Below are 19,771 nucleotides of genomic sequence, written 5' to 3'. Positions count from 1 at the left end.
TTTTGATTGTACTGGTTTCAGTTTATCTGATGCTTGCCCAGAAGGTGACCTATCCTTTCAAATGTGTTCTGTCTTTTGAGTGTTTTCTCAGAGGGTGTGGTGGTACTGATTATCCTTATTAACTCTAACAAGGATTTTCTTTAAATGAAAAATTCTCCTAGACTCTTTTGTTTTCACCTGAAATACCTATCAGCTCTAGCAGATCTCATACCTTCATAAGCTGCATAATTACATTTCCTGAAGCAGGTCAGGCTTAAGGAAAGGTGGAGTAGCAGCAGCGCTTCCTTGTGCCTGTAACATCCTGCCCATAAAAGCAGGGAAATAGACGTTTGGAAAGGAAAAAAGAACAACTTTTTGAACTTTCTGTTGTAAAATCAACACATTCCCCCATTTGCTGTTTAAGAACAAAGCATATAATCATTTTCCCCCTTCTCTGGTTTCCTGGTGGCCGTTCTCCAGCATGGCAAAAGAACTTGTGTTTGGAGTCGTGCCATAGCATCAGGTTGTGAGCAAGCAAGCCCTGTTCTCCAGTGCCGCCTAATTGCTGTTCTCCTGACCTTTCCTCAGACGGAGAGTTTGTTTATCCAGCTTTTCCTGTGGGGTATTCATTAACCATCTTCTGAAGTCTTCTCTTCACACCTCCCTTGAACGCCTACTGGTTGTAGCCTCCCACTGTGTTCTCTCTCCATTGTGTCCTGCCAGTATTGATCTAAATAGCTCTGGTATCACCATACTTTTGTGTTGATGTGTTAAAAAAATAAATGTCTGAGTGTAACAACTGTCCTGTAATTCTGAAGTGATTCACCGCTACAGAATGGTCTGCCCAGATACAGAAATTGTGAGTTGGTGAGAAGGGAGCAGCATGCTCACAATAAGCACTGGAGATGTTAGTGGTGTAAACTGTCTGCTGATACATGGCACCAGGCTAGCACAGTGTTTGGGTAAGTTGGGACTTGTGCCATGAGGTGTTTATTGCACTGTAGTTCTCTCATGCTGCAGACTTGGTTAATGCTTGTTTATATTATCTGTGGTCTTTTTTTAACCTGTACAAAAATAAAACCCTGGCTTTCCTTTCCTGGTTCTTCTGTTTTCAGTTTGTTTATTCTGTTCTTTTTCACCTGTAAAAAGGAAAAAACTACCTTATTCATCCTGTAGGAGCATCCGTGGACGGCAGGGAGAAGGAACTCTGCAGACCTGAGATGTTCTAGAAACACGAGGTTTTATTGCAAGGGTCGTGGATAAAGAGGGCTTTGCCTTCAGTCGTCAGCCTCGGCTGAAGGGAAGCCCCAAAGAGAGAAAGGGAGAGAGAGAGGGTATGAGGTAAGAGAGGTAAGAAAAGTGCAGGGGTCGGGTCAGAGCGGTAGGGGAGTGAGGACTTTATTACAATACATTATATCTCCTCTTGTGTTAAATATTCTAATTTACAGTGACCAACCGGCACGAGATACAAATCCTACAAACTTTTCATGCTGCCTGTGAGAACTGCTATATTACCATATCATCCTATATTCTAAACTCTAAAGATTACTTTTCTTATCTACTTTTTCCCTGATGCCTTGGCAGGGTGGAAATGGGCTACGCCCTTGGGTCCTTTTGTTTTCTGTCCTTCAGCCTATCTCCAGCTAATCATCGTCTTCCTGCCTGCCATGATCACATCCCAAAGCTGGCTTTCGTTTCAATTTCACTCACAGGTTTTACATCTCCAGTATTTCTTAGCAGGCAATTATACCCACAAGCCCTTCCTGTCCCATCTTTGCCAACACATCCTATTTAACAAAGGAGCCTCCTAGATCTGTGCAAGTCATCTGGAGCCTGGTAGTGATTCTGTTACTGGGTGAGGACTGTGACAGCTGACACTGGTTTCTCAGACAGTGGTAGCATCTAGCAGAAAAGCAGGCATATGGCTAAAAGCAGCCATCTTTTAAATTGTATCAGCATTGGAGGCACCTGAATTCATTTGTAAGAAATTAATGTGTTGTGTATTCTGGCAAACAAATTCATACTGAAACCAGGCAACAAATGTATTTTTGCAAAAAGGATTGAAACACAAGTTGGTGGCAGTTTTCAATTTTTGTAACGGTAATAGTTTGTTTTGTCTTTTTAGAGAATTTAGGAGTTTTGAAGAAACTTGTCCTTTCGTCAGTCTCACTCTGCTTGCAACTGAATTCTTGGTAGCCTTAAATATATGTGTGATAGATCAAATCCAGGTGGTAGAAAAACAAGAACTTGAAACCCCTCAGAAGCAGGTTATCATTACCGTGCTGATGAGTTTGTTCAAGGCATAATCTTGCTGGCTTATTTGGTTGGTTTCCTTACAATGCAGAGATCTGTGGACTGAGTACCATCTTACCAGTGTGATGTTGAGGTCACTAGGACACGGCTTTAGTGGGTGGTGCCATGGGGCTGCATGGCTGAGGTCCAGCAGCCCAACTGCCTTCACCAGTTTGTTCTCAGCTGGGCCATGAATGCTCTGCTGCATCCGTCATCCATCTCACAGGACTGGAAGAATAACTTACACTGGGGAGTTGCAGCAAAGAGTCCAAGAGTGGTTCAAGCCTTTTTTTTTTTTTTTTTTTTTTTCCATATTACTGGAACAGCAATCAAATCTGAGCTCTGAAATCTTAATAAGTTCAAACTGGAGTGCCAGTCAAATTGAAGGAGGGTGGAGAAAGAACTGAAAAGTTCTTGTTTGCTTCAGCCTAGAGATAATTGCCTAAGGGGTTCTGTTTTTTATTTCCCAACATCTTACCTCTTAGGGTTGGGGGTACAAAACAGAGGTAAAATCCTATCATTAAGGTCCATGTAAATTTACTCTACAGTAGTATGTGGTTGCCTAGTTTGTCCCCATCCATTTTTCTTTCTTGAATTTTTGCCAGACCAGTTCAGGCAGTAGTAGGTAAAGCTGATGATTATAGTATGCTGCTTTAGAAATGTCTTTTGAATACTATCTGATTTTTAATAAAATGTGGTAATATAAAGGCTGTACAGAAGGCTACAGTCATTCAAGTTTTAATTGTTAATGAAATGTGCCAGGTGATACAAATTTTCTGTAGCGTGAAAGGAAGAGGAAGTTTTTCATGCAGGCCAGGCTGCAGGAGTGCATCCTTTTGTCTGCACTGTGAAGTATCTAATTTTGATGTCTCTTTGAGAAGACTGGTTTTTAGTATTTCTGTGGAAGCTGTTTAGAGACTTAATTGCACAAATTACAGTGACAGAGGTAGTGTTGGTGTAAAAATATTTCCTGTGGACTTAATTAATGAAAACCTAACTTGTGAAATAGAGTTACAGTCAGTGTAAACTTTATTAGATTTTAGATGGAGTTGTTTTTTAGTTCTGTTTGTTTTGTTTGTGAAGCAGCAGTTACATAAGTTGGCTATAAATGCATGTGATGGTTTTATTGTGATCATATTTAACATATTAAGAAGATAGATCTGCTAGTTTGGCTTAGAGCTTGTGTATATTACTGAAGATACCAGTGATTGCTCAAACTTGTAAGCATTCTCCCAGCCCAGCAAGGTTATCATTATAAGCTTTTGAGGCCCTTCAAAAGTAGATTTCATTTGAAAAATAGCTGTACTTTCTTATTTTTTGGCGGGTTTGAGATGCATGTGTGGTAAAGGAGGCTATTTTCCCTTCAGAAAAGTTTCAAATGTAAGATTAGTGCCAGGGTGATAAAGACAGTAAAAAGTAACAGTAACTTTTTGAATTTGAAGAACTATATGTTCTTCAAAGTGCTACATCCTCCCCATGACCCTGGCATTTCTTTGAAAAGACCATTCATCTTTCTGAACATTTTTCACTGTACTATCTATGATAAGGGAAAACTGTCAGGGTTGTTCTATATTCAAAGAGACAATGTGTTATGTTTCCTAGATGAGAATTGTTAGTGTACATTTTTGTGGTTTGTTTTTTTCTTTTAAGTGGAACGAATCCAAACAAAAATTACTTGGTTGGTGGGCCTGTTGTGATCATATGGAGAGGCTCACCATTTTTGTCTAACACCAGCCCTAAGCCTTGGCCTGATTATGAAGTTGTTGTCTTTTCTCAGTACAGGCAGGTTTTGTCAAAAGGTTTTAAAAGTATTTTGGTGACATGATCTTAGAGCTACCCAACCAAACCCAGGAAGGGAATGTTGCTCTGAAGATTAAATGGTGTTTGACACACTTAGCAAAAGCTGGCACATTACCCAGCTTCTGCTGAGACGTGGCTCACAACTGAGCTTGCTTCAGACTGGAAAGTGCTGGCAGCAAGCACAGGGAGAAGACTGTGCCTTGGCCTGGCATGGGGCTCACTTGCCCAGGAATGGCTGGTTGCTTTCCAATGTCAGTTTTAAAGTAAAATGTAGATAGTTGCATTTGAAGACCTGGGAGGTTGTCATTGTAAACAACCTCTTCCTGCCTTCTGTTGGATGGAACATGTTGGATTCTTGCATTGTGGGGTCACATGCAAATACTGTAGTATAATAACCTAGAGCCCTAATGTTACTTGGTTGTTTGATCTCTACTTGTATTAGTACCCTGAGCTTCAGACCATACTTAACCTTCAAGATACACTAAGCAGTTTTCAATACAATACCCTGTATAAGCTTGTTTCCTAATGGTCTTTTAAAAGCTTGATTTTGTTGTGCAGGTCACAGAGGCTGGTAATCCATTTTAGTTCATTAAACACCTTATGTGCTTAAAAGCCAGCAGGTCAAACTCATACTTTCTGGAGAGGAGACCTGAAGGAAACAATGTACTGTCTGTGATATTTCTTACATCTAGTTTTACTGAAATTTGTAAAACTGAAACAGCTGTCAAATGTTATTTAAATCATGTAATATATTTCTTTTAAAACATGTCATAGTATGGAGAGGGAAAAATATATAAATCTGCGTAAAATCTGTTGTGTCTTCAGGGACAAAATCTAATGCTATGCCTGAGTTGCTATTATTTGTACAGTTGGTTTTCACTTTAAACAGATGACTGCTTTTTTGAAACTGGGTTGCATGCCAGTAGTTAAAGTACAACCATGTAGGGTACGACAGAGTTTGTAACTTGGGGTTTTCAGAGGTGAGGTCATGATGAACTTAAATGAAACTTAAGCAGCAATGTTAATGTCACCAACAAATATATTCAGTTTTCTAGCCTCCCTTTCACAATGCCTGAATGTGAACTGTGTTTACGTTGCCTCTGAAGGAAAATAATTTCTTAAAAGGAATAAAGGGAAGTTACTTTTGTTTTGTTTCTCTGCTACTAAAAAATAAATATTCACCATATAAACATTTGAGTGTTTACATCAGAGGGGACAGACGGAGCCGTAATGTTTGACTTTGTCATTCATTGCTTTCTTTAGCATGCCAAACCACATGGTGATACTTGGTAAAAACTGAAACTAGTTAGAAAGTAACAAGTATTTATTAACTGTATTGCCTGTGTCTTGTAAAATTATGATGAAATTATAAACTGCGGTGTTGCATGGGGATTTCTTTAACCACTGTTGAAGGGAGATCACATTGCATTATGGATAAAAGTAAAGATTTTCCATAGACCTGTAGCATACAGAGTTATAAACAAAGAGCATCTAAGCTTTGGTGCACCTGTGTCTCAAGTTCTGATGCAGGTCTGGTCCCACATCCCATTTCTGTGGTTAGTCGTCCTGCTGTAAAATGATTGAGAGGATGGAGCATCTACCTTAGGAAAAACTAAGGAGTTCACAACTCCTCACTTTGGAGAAGGAAAAAAGAAGTGATTGTGGTTTACAAGATCACAAAGGTGATAAGCTGAATGTGAAACTTGGGTTTACCAGGTCCTGCCATATTAGGTTTAAAGGGTGCTCAATGTTTTTAACAGAAGTTATCTTCTGTCTTAATAGAAGATCAGCTTAAAGCAGATGGCAGTAACCCTTCACACTGCAGGCATGAATTTGTGGCACTTGCTGCCACAGGAGGTGTAGAGACAGGCAGTGTTGGCAGGTTTAAAAAGGGTTTGTGTGCATGCATAGGCACCAGGCCCATAAATGGACACTAAACAGACTCGGAAGGGAGGTGCCCTCTGAATTCCTGCTTCCACACTTGTGGATGCCAGCAGAGGGGCTGCAGAAAAGGCTCACGTGCTTGCTCAAAATAGCTTTTGTTTTTGCTGCTGTCCAAGGCAGAGTATCAGGCTGCATGCCCTGTACACCTGACCTGGGAGGGTGCCACTTCTCTGGCTCTGTCAGGAGGACATGTGGGCTGTTCTTGAACTCTCTCTAACTGTCAGTATAATTGTTCAAGACTCAGGTCAGCCAAACCTACTTAGAAAAACAAAACCTTCTCCTAAAAGCGAGACTGCTTCCTTGCTCTGTGTGCCACCGTGAAAATTGGATCTCCCTGGCTGCAGAAAGCAAAAGGTATTACAGGAAGATACAGAGATTATTCTGCCTACATTCATCCTGTCAGAAAAATTCCTCTTTCCCTGACCCAGAGAACAACCTCACCTTGTTCAGGAGGATGAACATTTCAAAATTCAGCTATGTGATAAGGTCAATGCTTGGAGATACTTGGATGTTAATGTTTCTTCTCAGCCACCCTGGCCCCAGCTGGTGGTCTTCATGCCTTTTTGGCTGCTGGTGTCTCTGACTGGCTGTGACCAGTCTCTCTGCTTGGTGAGTCTCAGGGTTTCCAATGAAGGAAGAGCACGTAGCTGGAGTTCAGGCTTGCCCCAGGATAGAAGGAGGAATTACTGTCACTGGGAAAGCTGCTCTGCTCTCAGGAGAGTTAGGATGAGGGAGAACTAAGATGCTTGTTTCAAAATAGTTTAATTGCAAGGTTTCAGTTTCTTTCTTTCCTGTAGGAGTGCTGACATGCTCTGTAGGAAAGACTGTTCTTGCTTGTAGAAGGAGTAACAACTGAGATTACAATTCCCTTTATTTTGTTTCCTGTATATTCTGTTGGGCTTTTTTGGTTTTATGATAGCACTGTTAGTTAAATCTTTTATTTAATGCAAATGTGATGTAAGTAGGATTCACTAACTGTAATTTTTATGACTAAACAAGACTTTTTTTTTAACATAGATTAGGATGGATTTCTCAGTTTCAAACCCTCAGTGCTTTATTTCAAAAATGATTTCTGGTCACAATTAACAGCAAGATCATGACATCTTCATTCATCTGACTGAATCATGGTCACTGTATGTGTGGGATTAATGTGAAACATGAGAGCTGAGATAGGGACTGATGTGTCTTAGAAGATTGCTTGAGTTTCCCACAGGTCTTTGGTTCTTCAGATTTCTCATAAAAATTCTTTTTATATGTTCCTGGGATAGGTTTAACCTTTTGTCCATTATATTTTCCTCTTGTCTTTCAAACTGAAATATTAAGAGGAGCTTGGTTCCTCATTCCTCGAGGGATGCCAATTTCTTGAAATTTAGCGAAAATAGTAGGTTGGATGGAAGAGAAAGACATTATTGTATCTCTCCATATATAGAAGGCTGCAGTAGCAGTTTGGGTAAGTCAGGTATTTGACTCAGGGCAAGGATCCTGAGGATGCAGGGTTCACGGTTTTGGAGTTTCTTTGTAAAACTTTTTCTCAGCCTTATCCCATAGCAGCCTGTAGCTGTTGATTTTATTAGTGCTTTCTTATTGCATGCAGGGCTAGGGTTTGGCAGCAACTGTGAGACTTAGACTTCCATAAAGCCCCTGATGTGATGTGATGTGATTCTTCTTTTTCGGGACCACAACTTGATTTGCAGTTCTCTTTAATTGTAATTTGTGCAGTTTTAGTTGTGTTTCTTGAGGATTCATGCTGAGCTAGTCTCAGCCAGGGCTTTGCACTCAGCATAAATGTTACAAAGAGAGTGCTGCTTCTCTAAACATCTGTGCTGCAATGAATGAAATGAGCACGGTGGGAAGGGGGTGCAGGCGATAAAGAAAAAACATTTTCTGCTTTTTCTTGTGAGGAAGCTCAACTGTGAAGAGGCATTGCATCATGAGCTCTAATGAAAGACCAGCTATCCTCCTTGGGAAAATAAAAGCACTTGCCTCATTTCTCTCTTGCTGGCAGCTGTTGCTTAGGAATTTTGTTTGAGAATGAAATGCTGCTTTGGTTGACCTGAGAAATGGCTTTAATACAAATGGCTGCCAATGGTGAGCACTGTAAGTGTTCTGAAGGACAGAATGATTGTCTTAAAAATTAATAGCTCAGACTAGAAAATTAGTGTTTGCACCCAAATATATAATCTGTGTGGGTTCTTATGTATTCAACTGTCTCCTTGAGACTAGTTTTTGTCTTTCCCTTCTGTGCTCGTCGGAGGAAGTAGCAGATCACATTAGCATTAGAGAATGGAAGGAGACCAGGAGCTCTGATGAGGAAAACAATTGGGCTGAAAGGAGAAAGAGGTGCTGATGTGGCAGACATTAGTAAGAATATCTATTGGCTAAGTGATGGAAGATGGAACCTAGCTCAGGTTCTATTCTATCTATATTATTTAATTTCTACAAAAAATGGCATGGAAATGTTTGTGCATTGTTTTATAGAAGAAAATCTTTTTTTTTTTGAACACTAGCACCCAGACAGAAGTAATATTGTTTAGCCTGGCAACATCTAGGCCTTGTCTTGGTTGATGGAAGAAGACACAGTGGGAACTGCTCTGCTGGTTGTGCTCATATTTCACTCTGCTGCTGTGACATATGCAAGGATCTGTGGTTAGGAAACTCATCACCAGGCCCGACTTTTGAAGAAAAGCAGTTGCCCAATTCCCCACATATAACTTTTGTGAGGCGTATGCTGGGTGTCTTGGAGGGAGTCAGAGATGAATCAGCTGCATCTGAATCAGCCTTTAGATGAATCCATCCCCTGGTGCTTCAGCTGTGCACTGGCTTTGAGAAGCTGTGCCCAATCTTACCTCCAAAATGCTCTTGCTCCTTTGTTTAAAACAGCTGACTTGGGAGCAATTGCTTTCTCTGAGCAGGTGTGGTTTCAACTACTTGGTGGCCATTTCAAGAGCAAGATGTCAGAAGCACATTGTAAAGTGTGGTAGAGATGAATGAAGTACTAATGTTGTATTGGATGACTCAAGGTCTTCACAGGTAATAGCTTTACCTGCTGAGATAGCGGATTGGACTTTGATCTGCTAAACAGAAGCAGAGTTAGCAGGGGACAGCTTTTCTTTTAGTGGATCCTGTTACAAAAGTCCTGCTATTTCCTGTGGGAAATTAGTTTGTCAAGTCTTCCTCAACACACCTAAGTATACTGGTCAAAGAAGACTTATTTTAACTTCTAACATGGCTAGCAAAGCTTTATGGCAAAGTATAGGTACCAATGTATACTGAGAGCAATTCAGCCCCAGGAAAGCTGGGGGAGAAAACCAGGAAAAAAAACCATATGACATCTTGTTAGCTTCTCTGCATGCTGGCTAAGTATAATTAGGAAAATTAAAAGACACAGGTGCCTCAAATCTGTGTATTCTGCTTAAGGACACTCAGTGAGAGCAGCTGATCCAGTGAATCATGGTGGGCTGAGGCTTTCTTGTTCATAATTAACCCAGTGAGTTGTTCCTTTGTTGTCTTTCTGTTGGCAGCAGTCATGTGGGATTTACTGTCTCTGCAGTTTGTGTGACAGCAGTGTGATTTTCTGGGAGTTCTGGTGTGTACTAGTGAGGTTTTGTTTGCTTGGAGTTGTACCCTGATGAATGATGTGTAGGTGGAGTGTTCTGAGCTTTTTGTTTGGGTGCAGGATGGTATCACCAGATTAATTCATGAAGATCTTGTTCTTAGGTTTCCAGTGGCATCAAGTTATTTTCTCTCCTGGGACACATCTTCACTTTTCACTGCCTGTGGTCTTGATGGTGAAAGATGGAGGAGTAGGGTGAAAATAATGACTGAAGAAAACAGCATTTCTGGCTATTAAGTACAGTATTTTTATTGAATGATTTTGGGTCCATTTGTTTGTTTTAATCCCAGTAGTCCTCTTTGTATTCAGTTCAGACATTTGCTATGAACTATATGCCATTGAAGTTAATTGAGGCACAGGCTCTGGTTGTTCAGAAAATGAGTTAGAGCTCCGTTTGTTGGCAGAATGCTCGCTACAGAAGGAGGTAATCCCCACTTTTGCGTAAACACACAGATGTGCTTTTTGTGGGCTTAACTGAGCTTTGCCAAAATTGTCCAGCCTCTAGTGCTAGTGCAAGAAGGCAGAAATTCCTGTGGTATGTTCAAGTATGGAATCATGTCTAACTCACTTGAGGGAATGACAGCTGCCCTGGTGATGCCTTGTGGCCCAGAGCTCTGTAGCAGAGCTGCACCTGGGAAGGCTTGACTACCAGGGCATCACCAGGGCAAGTCTGGGAAATCAGCTGGCTTGGGTGCTGGGCTTCCAGGCTGTGCTTGGATTGTGCTTGTCATGCCTGCTTCCATGGCACTCCCCAGGATTAGTGTGATCTTGTGGGGCAGTGTCTTTTCTAACCAGATCAAATTTCTGTCATTTTGGGAGAACAGAAATGAGTGTAAAAACATTCCTATGTGAAAATAGGAGAAAGTGTCTTGCTGTTGATACTAAATCAGCAAGGGTTTTTTTCTTGCATTTTGTTTTCTACTTAATAATGCTTACAGATAATTTCCTAGCTGTCAGCCTTGTAAACTTTCCCCTCTGCCATTTCCATTAAAGGCCATAGGTTCTTTTCGTCATCTACTGTTATTAAAAGGAATTTTTGTGGAATTAAACCTTGAGGTGCATAGAAGATAATGTGGAGTGGTTGTTTGCTTGTTCATTGTTTGTTCTTAAAGGTTGATGTGTCAGCATAGGAAAGGTGAGGTGTTTTCCTCTTTCCTAGTTAGTGTTTTTGCTTAACAGTAGTGGATGTTGTGGGTGACTTCAGTAATCATGGTGACAAGACAGCTCCAACAGGGTAGATACCTGCTTGAACAATCAGACATTAATTAATAATAAGCATTAAAGCTGAGGTGTCCAGTATTGGAATTTCAGTATCAATATTGTTAGTAGATTGGAGAGGTATGAATTCCACAGTGTGTTTGTCTCTGAGGTGAGTCTGGGCTGGTATCCACATGACGGAGTTTGTCTGTGCTTACACTGACAGGGAACATTGCAAGTTAAAGCTTGGGTTCTTGAAATGTGTCATATATGTCAGAGGCCTGCAGACTGTTTCCTGTCCCCTTAGTACCCACTTTTTCCCTTTGTGCCTGTTTTGTTTTTGAAAGATGGTATAACACTATAAAGTTGAAAGAGCCTTTGGGGAGATGAAGTGGGCAGTTTAAATGAAGCTATGTCTTTATTATTTGGGGGGCAATTTGGGCGAGAGGGAAAATGATAAACAGAAGGGCAAGAAGGCTTCATTTCTCTAGGGAGAATAGAGACTTGAATTCTGAAAACACTCAGTAATTTACTTTTAATACAGTAGGTGGGGTCTGGCAAAATACAGAACAACCTCAGAATTGTGCTTAAGGAACTAATGGCGGAGCTGTCTTTCGCTGGTGTTCCTTTTTTGCCTCAGTTTCCTGATCTTGAAATAAAGGTATGTTCTCAGTGTTATGCAGGAAATAAGTATCTGAGCCCAGATCAGAATTCAAGGTTTCTGGCTTCAAGTTCTCAATTCAGACCACACCTTTCTTTTTATAGCTATGGGAAAAAAGTCTGCTCCAGCATGTCATTTAGTGAAATGCCATATAGGAAAAGCAAAACTAAGCCTAAAAGAGCTAAAAATATTTGATTTTAAATTAGGAGACAGAGAAAGTTCAGCAGATTCTTTCTGGCAAGTGGAACCTTACAGTGCCACAGCAGATACCTTTGGGGTCATGTCTGGAGAACTGAATTGCCTGCAAAGATGTATGCTGAGTTGTGCTGAGTGGTGTCCAATAGAGTGGGATACAGGACAGGCCACTGCAGTCAGGGAAGTTCTTTCTCAGGATACACTACACTGGAATGTGTTTGTGAGGACAGATGAAACTGTGACTTGGTTTGTCTGTAGGGTGAATGTGTTCAGGTGTTCTCTGAAAGCACTGAGGTTCTTCAAAGCTTCTCCCTTTTCTAATTGAAGCCTTAAATCATCAAAGCTGAGAGCTGAAACTCTTTCATACTATATATGGCATTTGTGCTAGTGGTAGAAATTGGAGTGTATTTATAACACTGGTTTGCTGCGGGAATGCAGATTGGGAGCAAATGTTTGTTTGGAAAAAATCCAATTCCAGGGTCTTCTTTTACTGCCACACGTGAAATCCATAGCAACCTTGTAAAGGCAACAGTTGAAAAATCTTAATAGGGCCTTCCCCATGGAAAAAAACATGCCATTGGTGTAACATTATGTATCTGGAGAGTTACTTCTGATGGTTTATAGAGTAGGCAGTGACCCTGTATGTAACATCCTGTCTGTCACATTGGAATGCAGGGATGCTGTAGTGTTGTTGGCACACACTGGGATTGTTGGGGTTACTTGTTAGGACGTGTTGCTATTTTCAGATGTACTCCTCATTTGTGAAATACCTAATTGTATCCCAAATAATATTTAATGAAAATTTTAAGTGTTCTTAATAGGATGGCATGGTATTCGCATGGGGAAATCAAGCCATAAAATGAGCTGAGCTGTTTTGCATACTGATGCAAAATATTTGAAGGAAAACAGTTGGCAGCCAAAAGGCACAGGTGTCTTTGGGTGTGTTGATTAAACCATCTCCCTTTAGCTCGAGTGTTCTGTTTGATTTGCTTAATGTGTTAATACTTTCTATGGCTGCACAGCAAATTACTATTATGTTGAGCTTCTGTGGAATAATTACCATTTGGACTAAGAATGTTCGTATCCAGAATCATAAAATAATTTATTTTATTTTGTTTTTTAAAACTGCTGTCTTGTTTTTAAAGGATGTTCAGAAGGAGAGAGAACCTCATGTTTATCTCAGTAAAGAAGAAGTTAAAGAGAAGATACAAAGCTATAATTCATCTGTCACTGATAAATTAAAGATGACCTTGGTAAGTTTTGCATAGAATTTCTGTAATTTTTAATGTGAGCAGTTGAGGTGTAACTTTGTAGTGCATTGTGAATTGCTTTATTCTCAGCATCTTACATATGAAACTGTCTCTGTTTTAATGATTTTCCAAGAGACTTTTCCTTAGATTGGCAAATTAAATCTCATATCTGAAATGCTTTCTATCCCTGTAACTCTTCTACATAGATCAAAACAAAATTTTGTAAAGGCAAACTGATGTAATTTGAAATCTGTTTAAGGTAAACTGTCAGCTGACACTAAAGTGTACATTTATCAGAATTTTCTGGCAGCGATTCTGAAAATGCTGAAATAGTAAAAATTAAGATATATTCTTCTTGTTTCTGCAGATAAATTTGTCAGATTTCTTTGATAAGGATGCTCAAGCAATGATAAAAGTTAAAACATACAATATTTATTACAGGAGACTTAACTTTCAGAGGAGTCGTATAGATTTTCAGCATGAAGAGACTTTCAGTTTGTATTGTCTATGTTTTTGGGGGGAAGAAATACATAAGACTTCTCATTTCCAAGGATTGTGAACCAGGTCTCATATTCAGTTTAGTCTACTCAAGACCATACTGACAAAATTCATATCTATCTGCTTAGCAAGCTGTCATTCAGTTGTCATGCTCTCCAGATTTTCTAATACACAACATATTCTTGTGGATTTATATGGAAATTTTGAAATTCCATTATGTCCTAAGCCATATAAGTATGACTGTGTACTAAAAAGACCTTCATGTGTTTGCATGTGGATCAGGACTTAATATGCCTAAAACCAGATTGTCAAAAGTTTTCTAGCTCAGTAAGGTTTGATTGATGTTGCTATTTTGTCTTTCAGAAGCAACTGAAATGAACAATTTCAGATGTTAATTGGATTGGCATTTGTTCTGGGGGTTTGCCTGGGATTTTTTTGTTTCATTTTTGTAGGTGTATGTTTTGGTTTGATTTTGGGTTTGTTGTTTTTTTTTTTTTTTTTGGTTGGTTGGGTTTTTTTTCTGACATGATTTGACTGTCTAAATGCCTCAGACTAAGTTGACAAAGATGGCTAAAATGTGGGAGATAATTTCTGTATTTCTGCATGAAATCTGTTGCTAAAGAGGGGTGCTATTATCTTTTTCACTTCATAGTTGTCTCCTAAAGTGAAAACATCTCTCTGATGTGTTGTACCTTTTGCTTGATGGGGTCCTAATATACTTAGAATTCATCAATTATTATTAAGAAAAGATTAATACACAGTAGTTATTAATAAGAAAAATCAATATTCAGAAGATACAACAGAAGGAATAACTGTCTCAATTACCAAAACAATAGCTTGAAGATGTCATTCTCAATACCTGTGAGATGTCATGTATTGCAGTGGTATTTAAATAGTGTTCACTGTGAGCGTTTTCTTGTGTCTGCTGCACTGCTGTGTCACAGCTGGTCATTGCTGATGATTTTAACAGTTCAGGCCTTTCCTTCTTTGCAGAACGCCAATGGGGTTTACACTGGCTTCATCAAAGTCCAGATGGAACTATGCAGACCCATCACTGTGCAGTCCTCCCAGACCCAGGGCAGGAACACTCCCAGCAATCAGGAGACTGCGTTTTACTTGCCGGATGGCTGCGTGAACACCCTGCACATCAGCAGCACCAACACCGTGCGGGAAGTTATCGAGGCCTTGCTCAAGAAGTTCTTTGTGGCCGACAACCCTGCCAAGTTTGCACTTTATAAACGCTGTCACAAGGAAGATCAAGGTATAAGCTGAGCTTGTGACATTTTGGTAGTGGAAGGGTTTGGGGAGGGAGTTGTGCTATAGTAATACTTGAAATAAGCCGGGTGGAAGAACTCAGATAAATAGGAGTGACAATCTTCCTACTTTTTCTTTTTTTCCTTATGTAAAGTAGCATGGTAAGATAGTAAAAGTCTGGGTTTATTTCAGGATAAATCATCCAAGACAAAGTCACCTGCTAAAACGTTAAACAGCTGTGCTTTGCAGTCCATTTTATTTTATGCCCTTATCAGGCCCTAAATTTCAGCTGGCTTGATATACTGCAGAGTTGTGAGATTAAGTTACTGGACAGGTTTTTAAAAAGATAAGCCATGGTGTCTGTGATGCATGAGGTACTGGCACTGGCAGACAGCTCTCGAGGTGACGACCATGGGCACATGTTTTGTGCTCACTTGTGTTATTGCACGTGGCTGTCCCTGGGCACTGGCTGCTATTAGGAGTTTGTTTTAAGTTGTGATGGAAATACCAGAAGATGGAAAAGGTTTTTTTGTAGGGAAAGGTGTATTTTGCCAGTGTTGTGTTCTTGCACTTAAAATCCACCTTCCTTCCGTGGATATTGAGAGCAGTTTCAGTAGTTCAGATGTTTCTGGCTGTCAGGCAGGCAGAGTTGTCTTTCAGACTTTGTGCGTGAGATTTTAAGTGGAGAAGGTATCAGAACAGTGATACACAGCTCCGATACCGTAAATGCTTAGATAGAGCAACAGTGTGTTGTATTTTTTTCTTATGGATTATTTTTTCCCCCTGGCCCTGCATGTACTGGATGTTGGCTGGAGGCCATTTCATTCCTGTGCAAATGCAGTGTTGCACTGTCACCATCAGTCACCTGCTCAACTCCTCCCTAAAACTCACTGCTCAGAACTTGTATGCAGACTGATAGATAAACAGTATGTAAATGTTGGCTACACGTGCATCTTTCTGAAATGTTTTAGCATTAGCTAGGGTTAGTCATTCCAAGTGTTTGAAACATTGTTGGTAAAGGTGATAATTACTGTGGTTTCCTTCTCCTGCAGTTTATACATGCAAGCTGTCAGACAGAGAACATCCCCTCTACCTGCGCTTGGTGGCAGGCCCCAAAACAGAAATGCTCAGTTTTGTTCTACGCGAGCATGAAACTGGAGAAGTCATGGTAAGTCACACCCTCCTGGGTCAGTGTTGGTGTAGCTTCATGGATGAGTGGCTTCTGTTTGAGCTGTGCTGACCAGACAGTTCATTTTTTGGAACCGGACTCTTTTCCCCTGTTAATTCCCTTTGTGCCTTTTGTAAACATTTCATTTGTTGTTAGATTGACCTGTTGTTACTTGCAGAAGAAAAAAATCAATTTAAAAGAGTAAAATATTTTCATATGCCCTAAGATTTGCAAGGAAGGTGCCTGATACTATTTCAGTTGGAAATTGTCTACAGTGTCTGAGGTTTTGTTTGGAAATACTGTGTGTATATATATATAAAAGATTTATTAATTTTCTGTTCATCTCATCCATTCTTTGCTCTCTTTGTCGTTCCAGTGGGAAGCTTTTAGTATTCCTGAACTGCAAAACTTCTTGCGCATACTGGACAAAGAGGAAAATGACCAACTGCAGATCTTGAAGAACCGCTACGCAGCTTACAGGGGCAAACTTGAAGAAGCCCTTCGTGGGGTGCTGAAACCTGGTTAAAAGGGGGCCAAAGGACACTCAGGAAAACGCGCACTACCAAATGTCCGTAGAGCATGCCAAACCCAATGTACAGAGAGCAGCAGAGAGTAGTTTTCTTTATTCAGAAGACTGTTTTGTGAGGCCAAGGTAGACTCTAGTTCCATAAGCCAGGTCACTTAGCATCTTGCACCCACAAGTAAGGGATTCTGCGTGTTTGTACATCAGTTTGCAACCCTCTGTGTGCCTAGAGAGTTTCCCAAGTTATCTTGGAGCAAGCTGTGAAACTTTAAGCAATTTCCTAGGATGCTATGAAATAATACTTTTTTTTTTTCTTCTTTGCTCAATGGTATCTTTACAAGTAAGGATGTGCAAATTGATGGGTTAAAAATACTATTAAAGCCATTTGGATGAGAATTAGTTGGAGCACTATCTTAGAGATGAAATTGATTTGCACTACCTTTCTGTTTTTGAATAGTTACTGTATAATTTGTGAGAGAACTGTTATAGGTGGAAAGCTTATGAGATCTTATGGTTTGTACTGTGAAATTTATGAAAAGCTTTTAAGTGGTCTTTGTGAAGAAGGTAAAGAGAAAGTCGAAAAGAAGGTAAGAGTTGGGGGAGAAGAACTCTAATAGCTGACAGAGGAGGTTTTAAATAAAAATAGTATTTACACAGAGGAAAGTTGAAATACTAATTTTACAAGGTTAATGTTTTAGTATGTTATAGTATTGTGAATAAGTTTTATGGTTTTTAATTGTGTAAATCCACACTGGAAAAGAAATAAAGATGACAGAAATAGTGGGAAGGAACAAGAAGCAAAAGCTAAGTAAGAATGGAAATGGAGCTGCACATACAGGTCCCTTTTGGAGAAGCTAATTGCATAAAGGCATAGTCAGGGTTTGAAGAGTGTGGCAAACCTAAAAAGCTGCTTACTTGAATTCTGAAAAGTGGTCCATGTCTCAGATTACTCTGTGAGAAATACCTGTCTAGCGAGGATGCAGGCATAAGCTACAGCTACAGGTGCATTTGGTCTTTATTGTAAGTCAGGTCTTCCCTCTGGCTCAGTGATCCATTTTTAGGCTGGATAATCTTGAATTACCATATCTGAAAGACAGAAATAGCTTCCTCTGCTTCTTTCTTTGTTAAAGGCTCAGTCCAGCAAAGAAAATAGAATTTCTTATTCATGTTTCCAGCCCAACAGAACGTTAACATTTATTGTCTGTGTTGGTGACTGAGCTTAGTAACTCTTGCTTTTAATAATTCAGAAGGTTTTTTCCTTATGGTTTTTAAACTCTTAATTGAAAAACTGATTACCAAATTCTGCAGACTGCTGATTTACTTGATTTAAAAGTAGGAAAAATGTAGCAAGAAAACTTTTTACTTTAGTGTAAATATAGTTGTTGTTCTTTAAGAGTTATTTATCTAAAAAAAAAAAAAAGCTTGTTCAAAAGAAACCAAAGAAGTGGGTGTGCAATAGAAGCATGGAAGCATGAGGCAGATTTGAGTGACTGATACTGTAGTCATTATCATGCCAGAGAGGAAATGAGTTATGTCCTGGGGGGTGGGGGAGTGGAGGAGTGCTAAGGATTGAAGAGCAGCAGAAGTTGTGGTGGGGTTTTTACCCCCCCCCCCCTCTGTTCTTAAAGTGTTCATTTTAAATTCCCAAAGAATTGTTAAAACTTTGGTGACATCTAATGGATACTGTGTGAAACTCCAAGATGCTTCTGTTCTTCCCCTTAATTTTATGTAATTGTGCCTTTGTTTCCTTTCCTTAATAAGATTCTTTTAAAAACTCTTCACAGGTTTTGTAGGTAAAAAGAATTTGCAAGCTTATGAGACAATCATAATGTTTTAAAGAGTAAAGAGAAATTAAGAGTAGGACTAACTAAAAAGTATATCTAAGGCATATCTTGTTTGTTTTTAATTTCACATGTAACATTGTAGTGCATGTGTGAGTTAGTAACATTATCCTCAAGTGAGACACTTTATAATGGTTCAGGGAATGCTTTTGTGTTTTGTTACAATTTGTTTTTCTAGGAATGCAGCAGCATGTTGGTGGTATTCTGTTAACATCTTAATTTATGTTTCTGCCCATAGCTATGTAATCATTGCATAATCGCTGTCAATATTGAACCATTTGTTGCTCAGATTTAAACACTGTTTGAGTTTTAAAGTTGAGTATAAAAATATGTGAATTTTGGTTTTACTTGAACTAAACTATCAGTCTTTTTAAGTAGGCACATCTGCATTTACTTTAGCCAAAAACCTCAATCAGTGTTGTATGCACTATGAGTCTTGATTTGGGGTGAAGGGGAAGGGGGTGGGGGACCAAAATGAACTTTTATTTTAATTTTGTCTTAGTTCACAGTTAATTACTGTAAGATGTCATGTGTGGAGTTGATTTTCCTCTTTTTTGTTCTACACACTGGCAGTTACAGCAGCTTTAATTTAAAAGAAATGGTCTTGCCTGGTCAGTTTTTTCTTTTTTTAATTTTAGCATCAAATTGAACTGTCAAAGCTTTTGTTGCAAAACTGTTTTCTTGTCATTATATGATGGTACCAGAATGACTAAATGATGAGAGGGGGGAATGCAGGGAAACGTTAAAATGTATGTCTTTAAATACAAACATTTAAACTATTTATAATTTTAACAAGCTTAGTTTTATTTTTGTAGGGAAGTGTTTATTCCCCTAAAAGTTATTACTGAAATGGCAAAAGAAGTGATGGTTCCATTATTAAAGTTGAAGTTGGCAATACTTGGTTATGTGATGTGTTTGGTTTTTCCTTTACCTGATGATGGTGATGTGATCACTGTGGGGCCAAATGAATTTCCCTGAAAAGCAGCAGTGAGTCCTGTGGGCAGACACAGCTGGCCTTTAGCATAAATTGAGGTTTGCCTGGAAGAGAGGGAGGGAGCTGAGGGTTTTGGGGCTCATGGAGCTGACCCCTCCATAGGGGGAGCGTAGTGGTGCTGGGTGGGACAGCCCATGGGCAAGTGGGTTCCTTTCTGTTGAAAAACATCTTGCAGAAACAAGGCCAATACACCAAGGCTGGAGGTGATATGGTGGCCCTCCCTCCCCGGGAAATGCTTTTCACTCCTTTTTATCTTTAATGGCTTTTTAGTGGTTTTCTTTGGTAACATCCATGTTTAATTTTCCAATTACTTGATTTGTGTTTCATAGAAGTGCTGTATTCCTCCCTGACTGAACTGGTAGAAGGGAGCTGCTGAGCTGTTTGCTTTGGTCTCTGTGGCACTTCCCTGGGCACCCTGGCCCCACAACAGAGGAGATGGCAGTGGCTCAGCCAGTGCCTTGAAGGCTGGTTTATGTGAGACCTCACAGTTTGGTGTGTGCAACAACCCCATTATGACTGTGTGTGTGCTTGGTAAGGCCTGCAAATGGCTAATACCTCAGCA

General features: G+C 39.7%; 1 protein-coding gene across 2 annotated transcripts in view; it reads left to right on the top strand.

The window, feature by feature from the left end:
• The window catches only part of RASSF3 (Ras association domain family member 3), a gene marked incomplete at its 5' end in the record, with an annotated part of 94,031 nt that extends 74,921 nt beyond the window's left edge, over positions 1-19,110 (top strand). For both annotated transcript variants that reach the window (XM_083859951.1, XM_083859952.1), the window contains 4 exons: positions 12,827-12,934; positions 14,423-14,690; positions 15,736-15,851; positions 16,228-19,110. In XM_083859951.1, coding sequence (XP_083716077.1) covers positions 12,827-12,934; positions 14,423-14,690; positions 15,736-15,851; positions 16,228-16,377 — 642 coding nt within the window. In that variant the 3' untranslated portion in view covers positions 16,378-19,110. The remainder of the gene's footprint in view (positions 1-12,826; positions 12,935-14,422; positions 14,691-15,735; positions 15,852-16,227) is intronic.
• Between the last annotated feature and the right edge of the window lie 661 nt (positions 19,111-19,771).

Source organism: Zosterops lateralis, assembly GCF_965231275.1.
Source record: "Zosterops lateralis genome assembly, chromosome: 4".
Lineage (NCBI taxonomy): Eukaryota > Metazoa > Chordata > Aves > Passeriformes > Zosteropidae > Zosterops > Zosterops lateralis.
The sequence above is the reverse complement of the archived record's forward strand: the minus strand, read 5'-3'. Positions and strand labels throughout refer to the sequence as shown.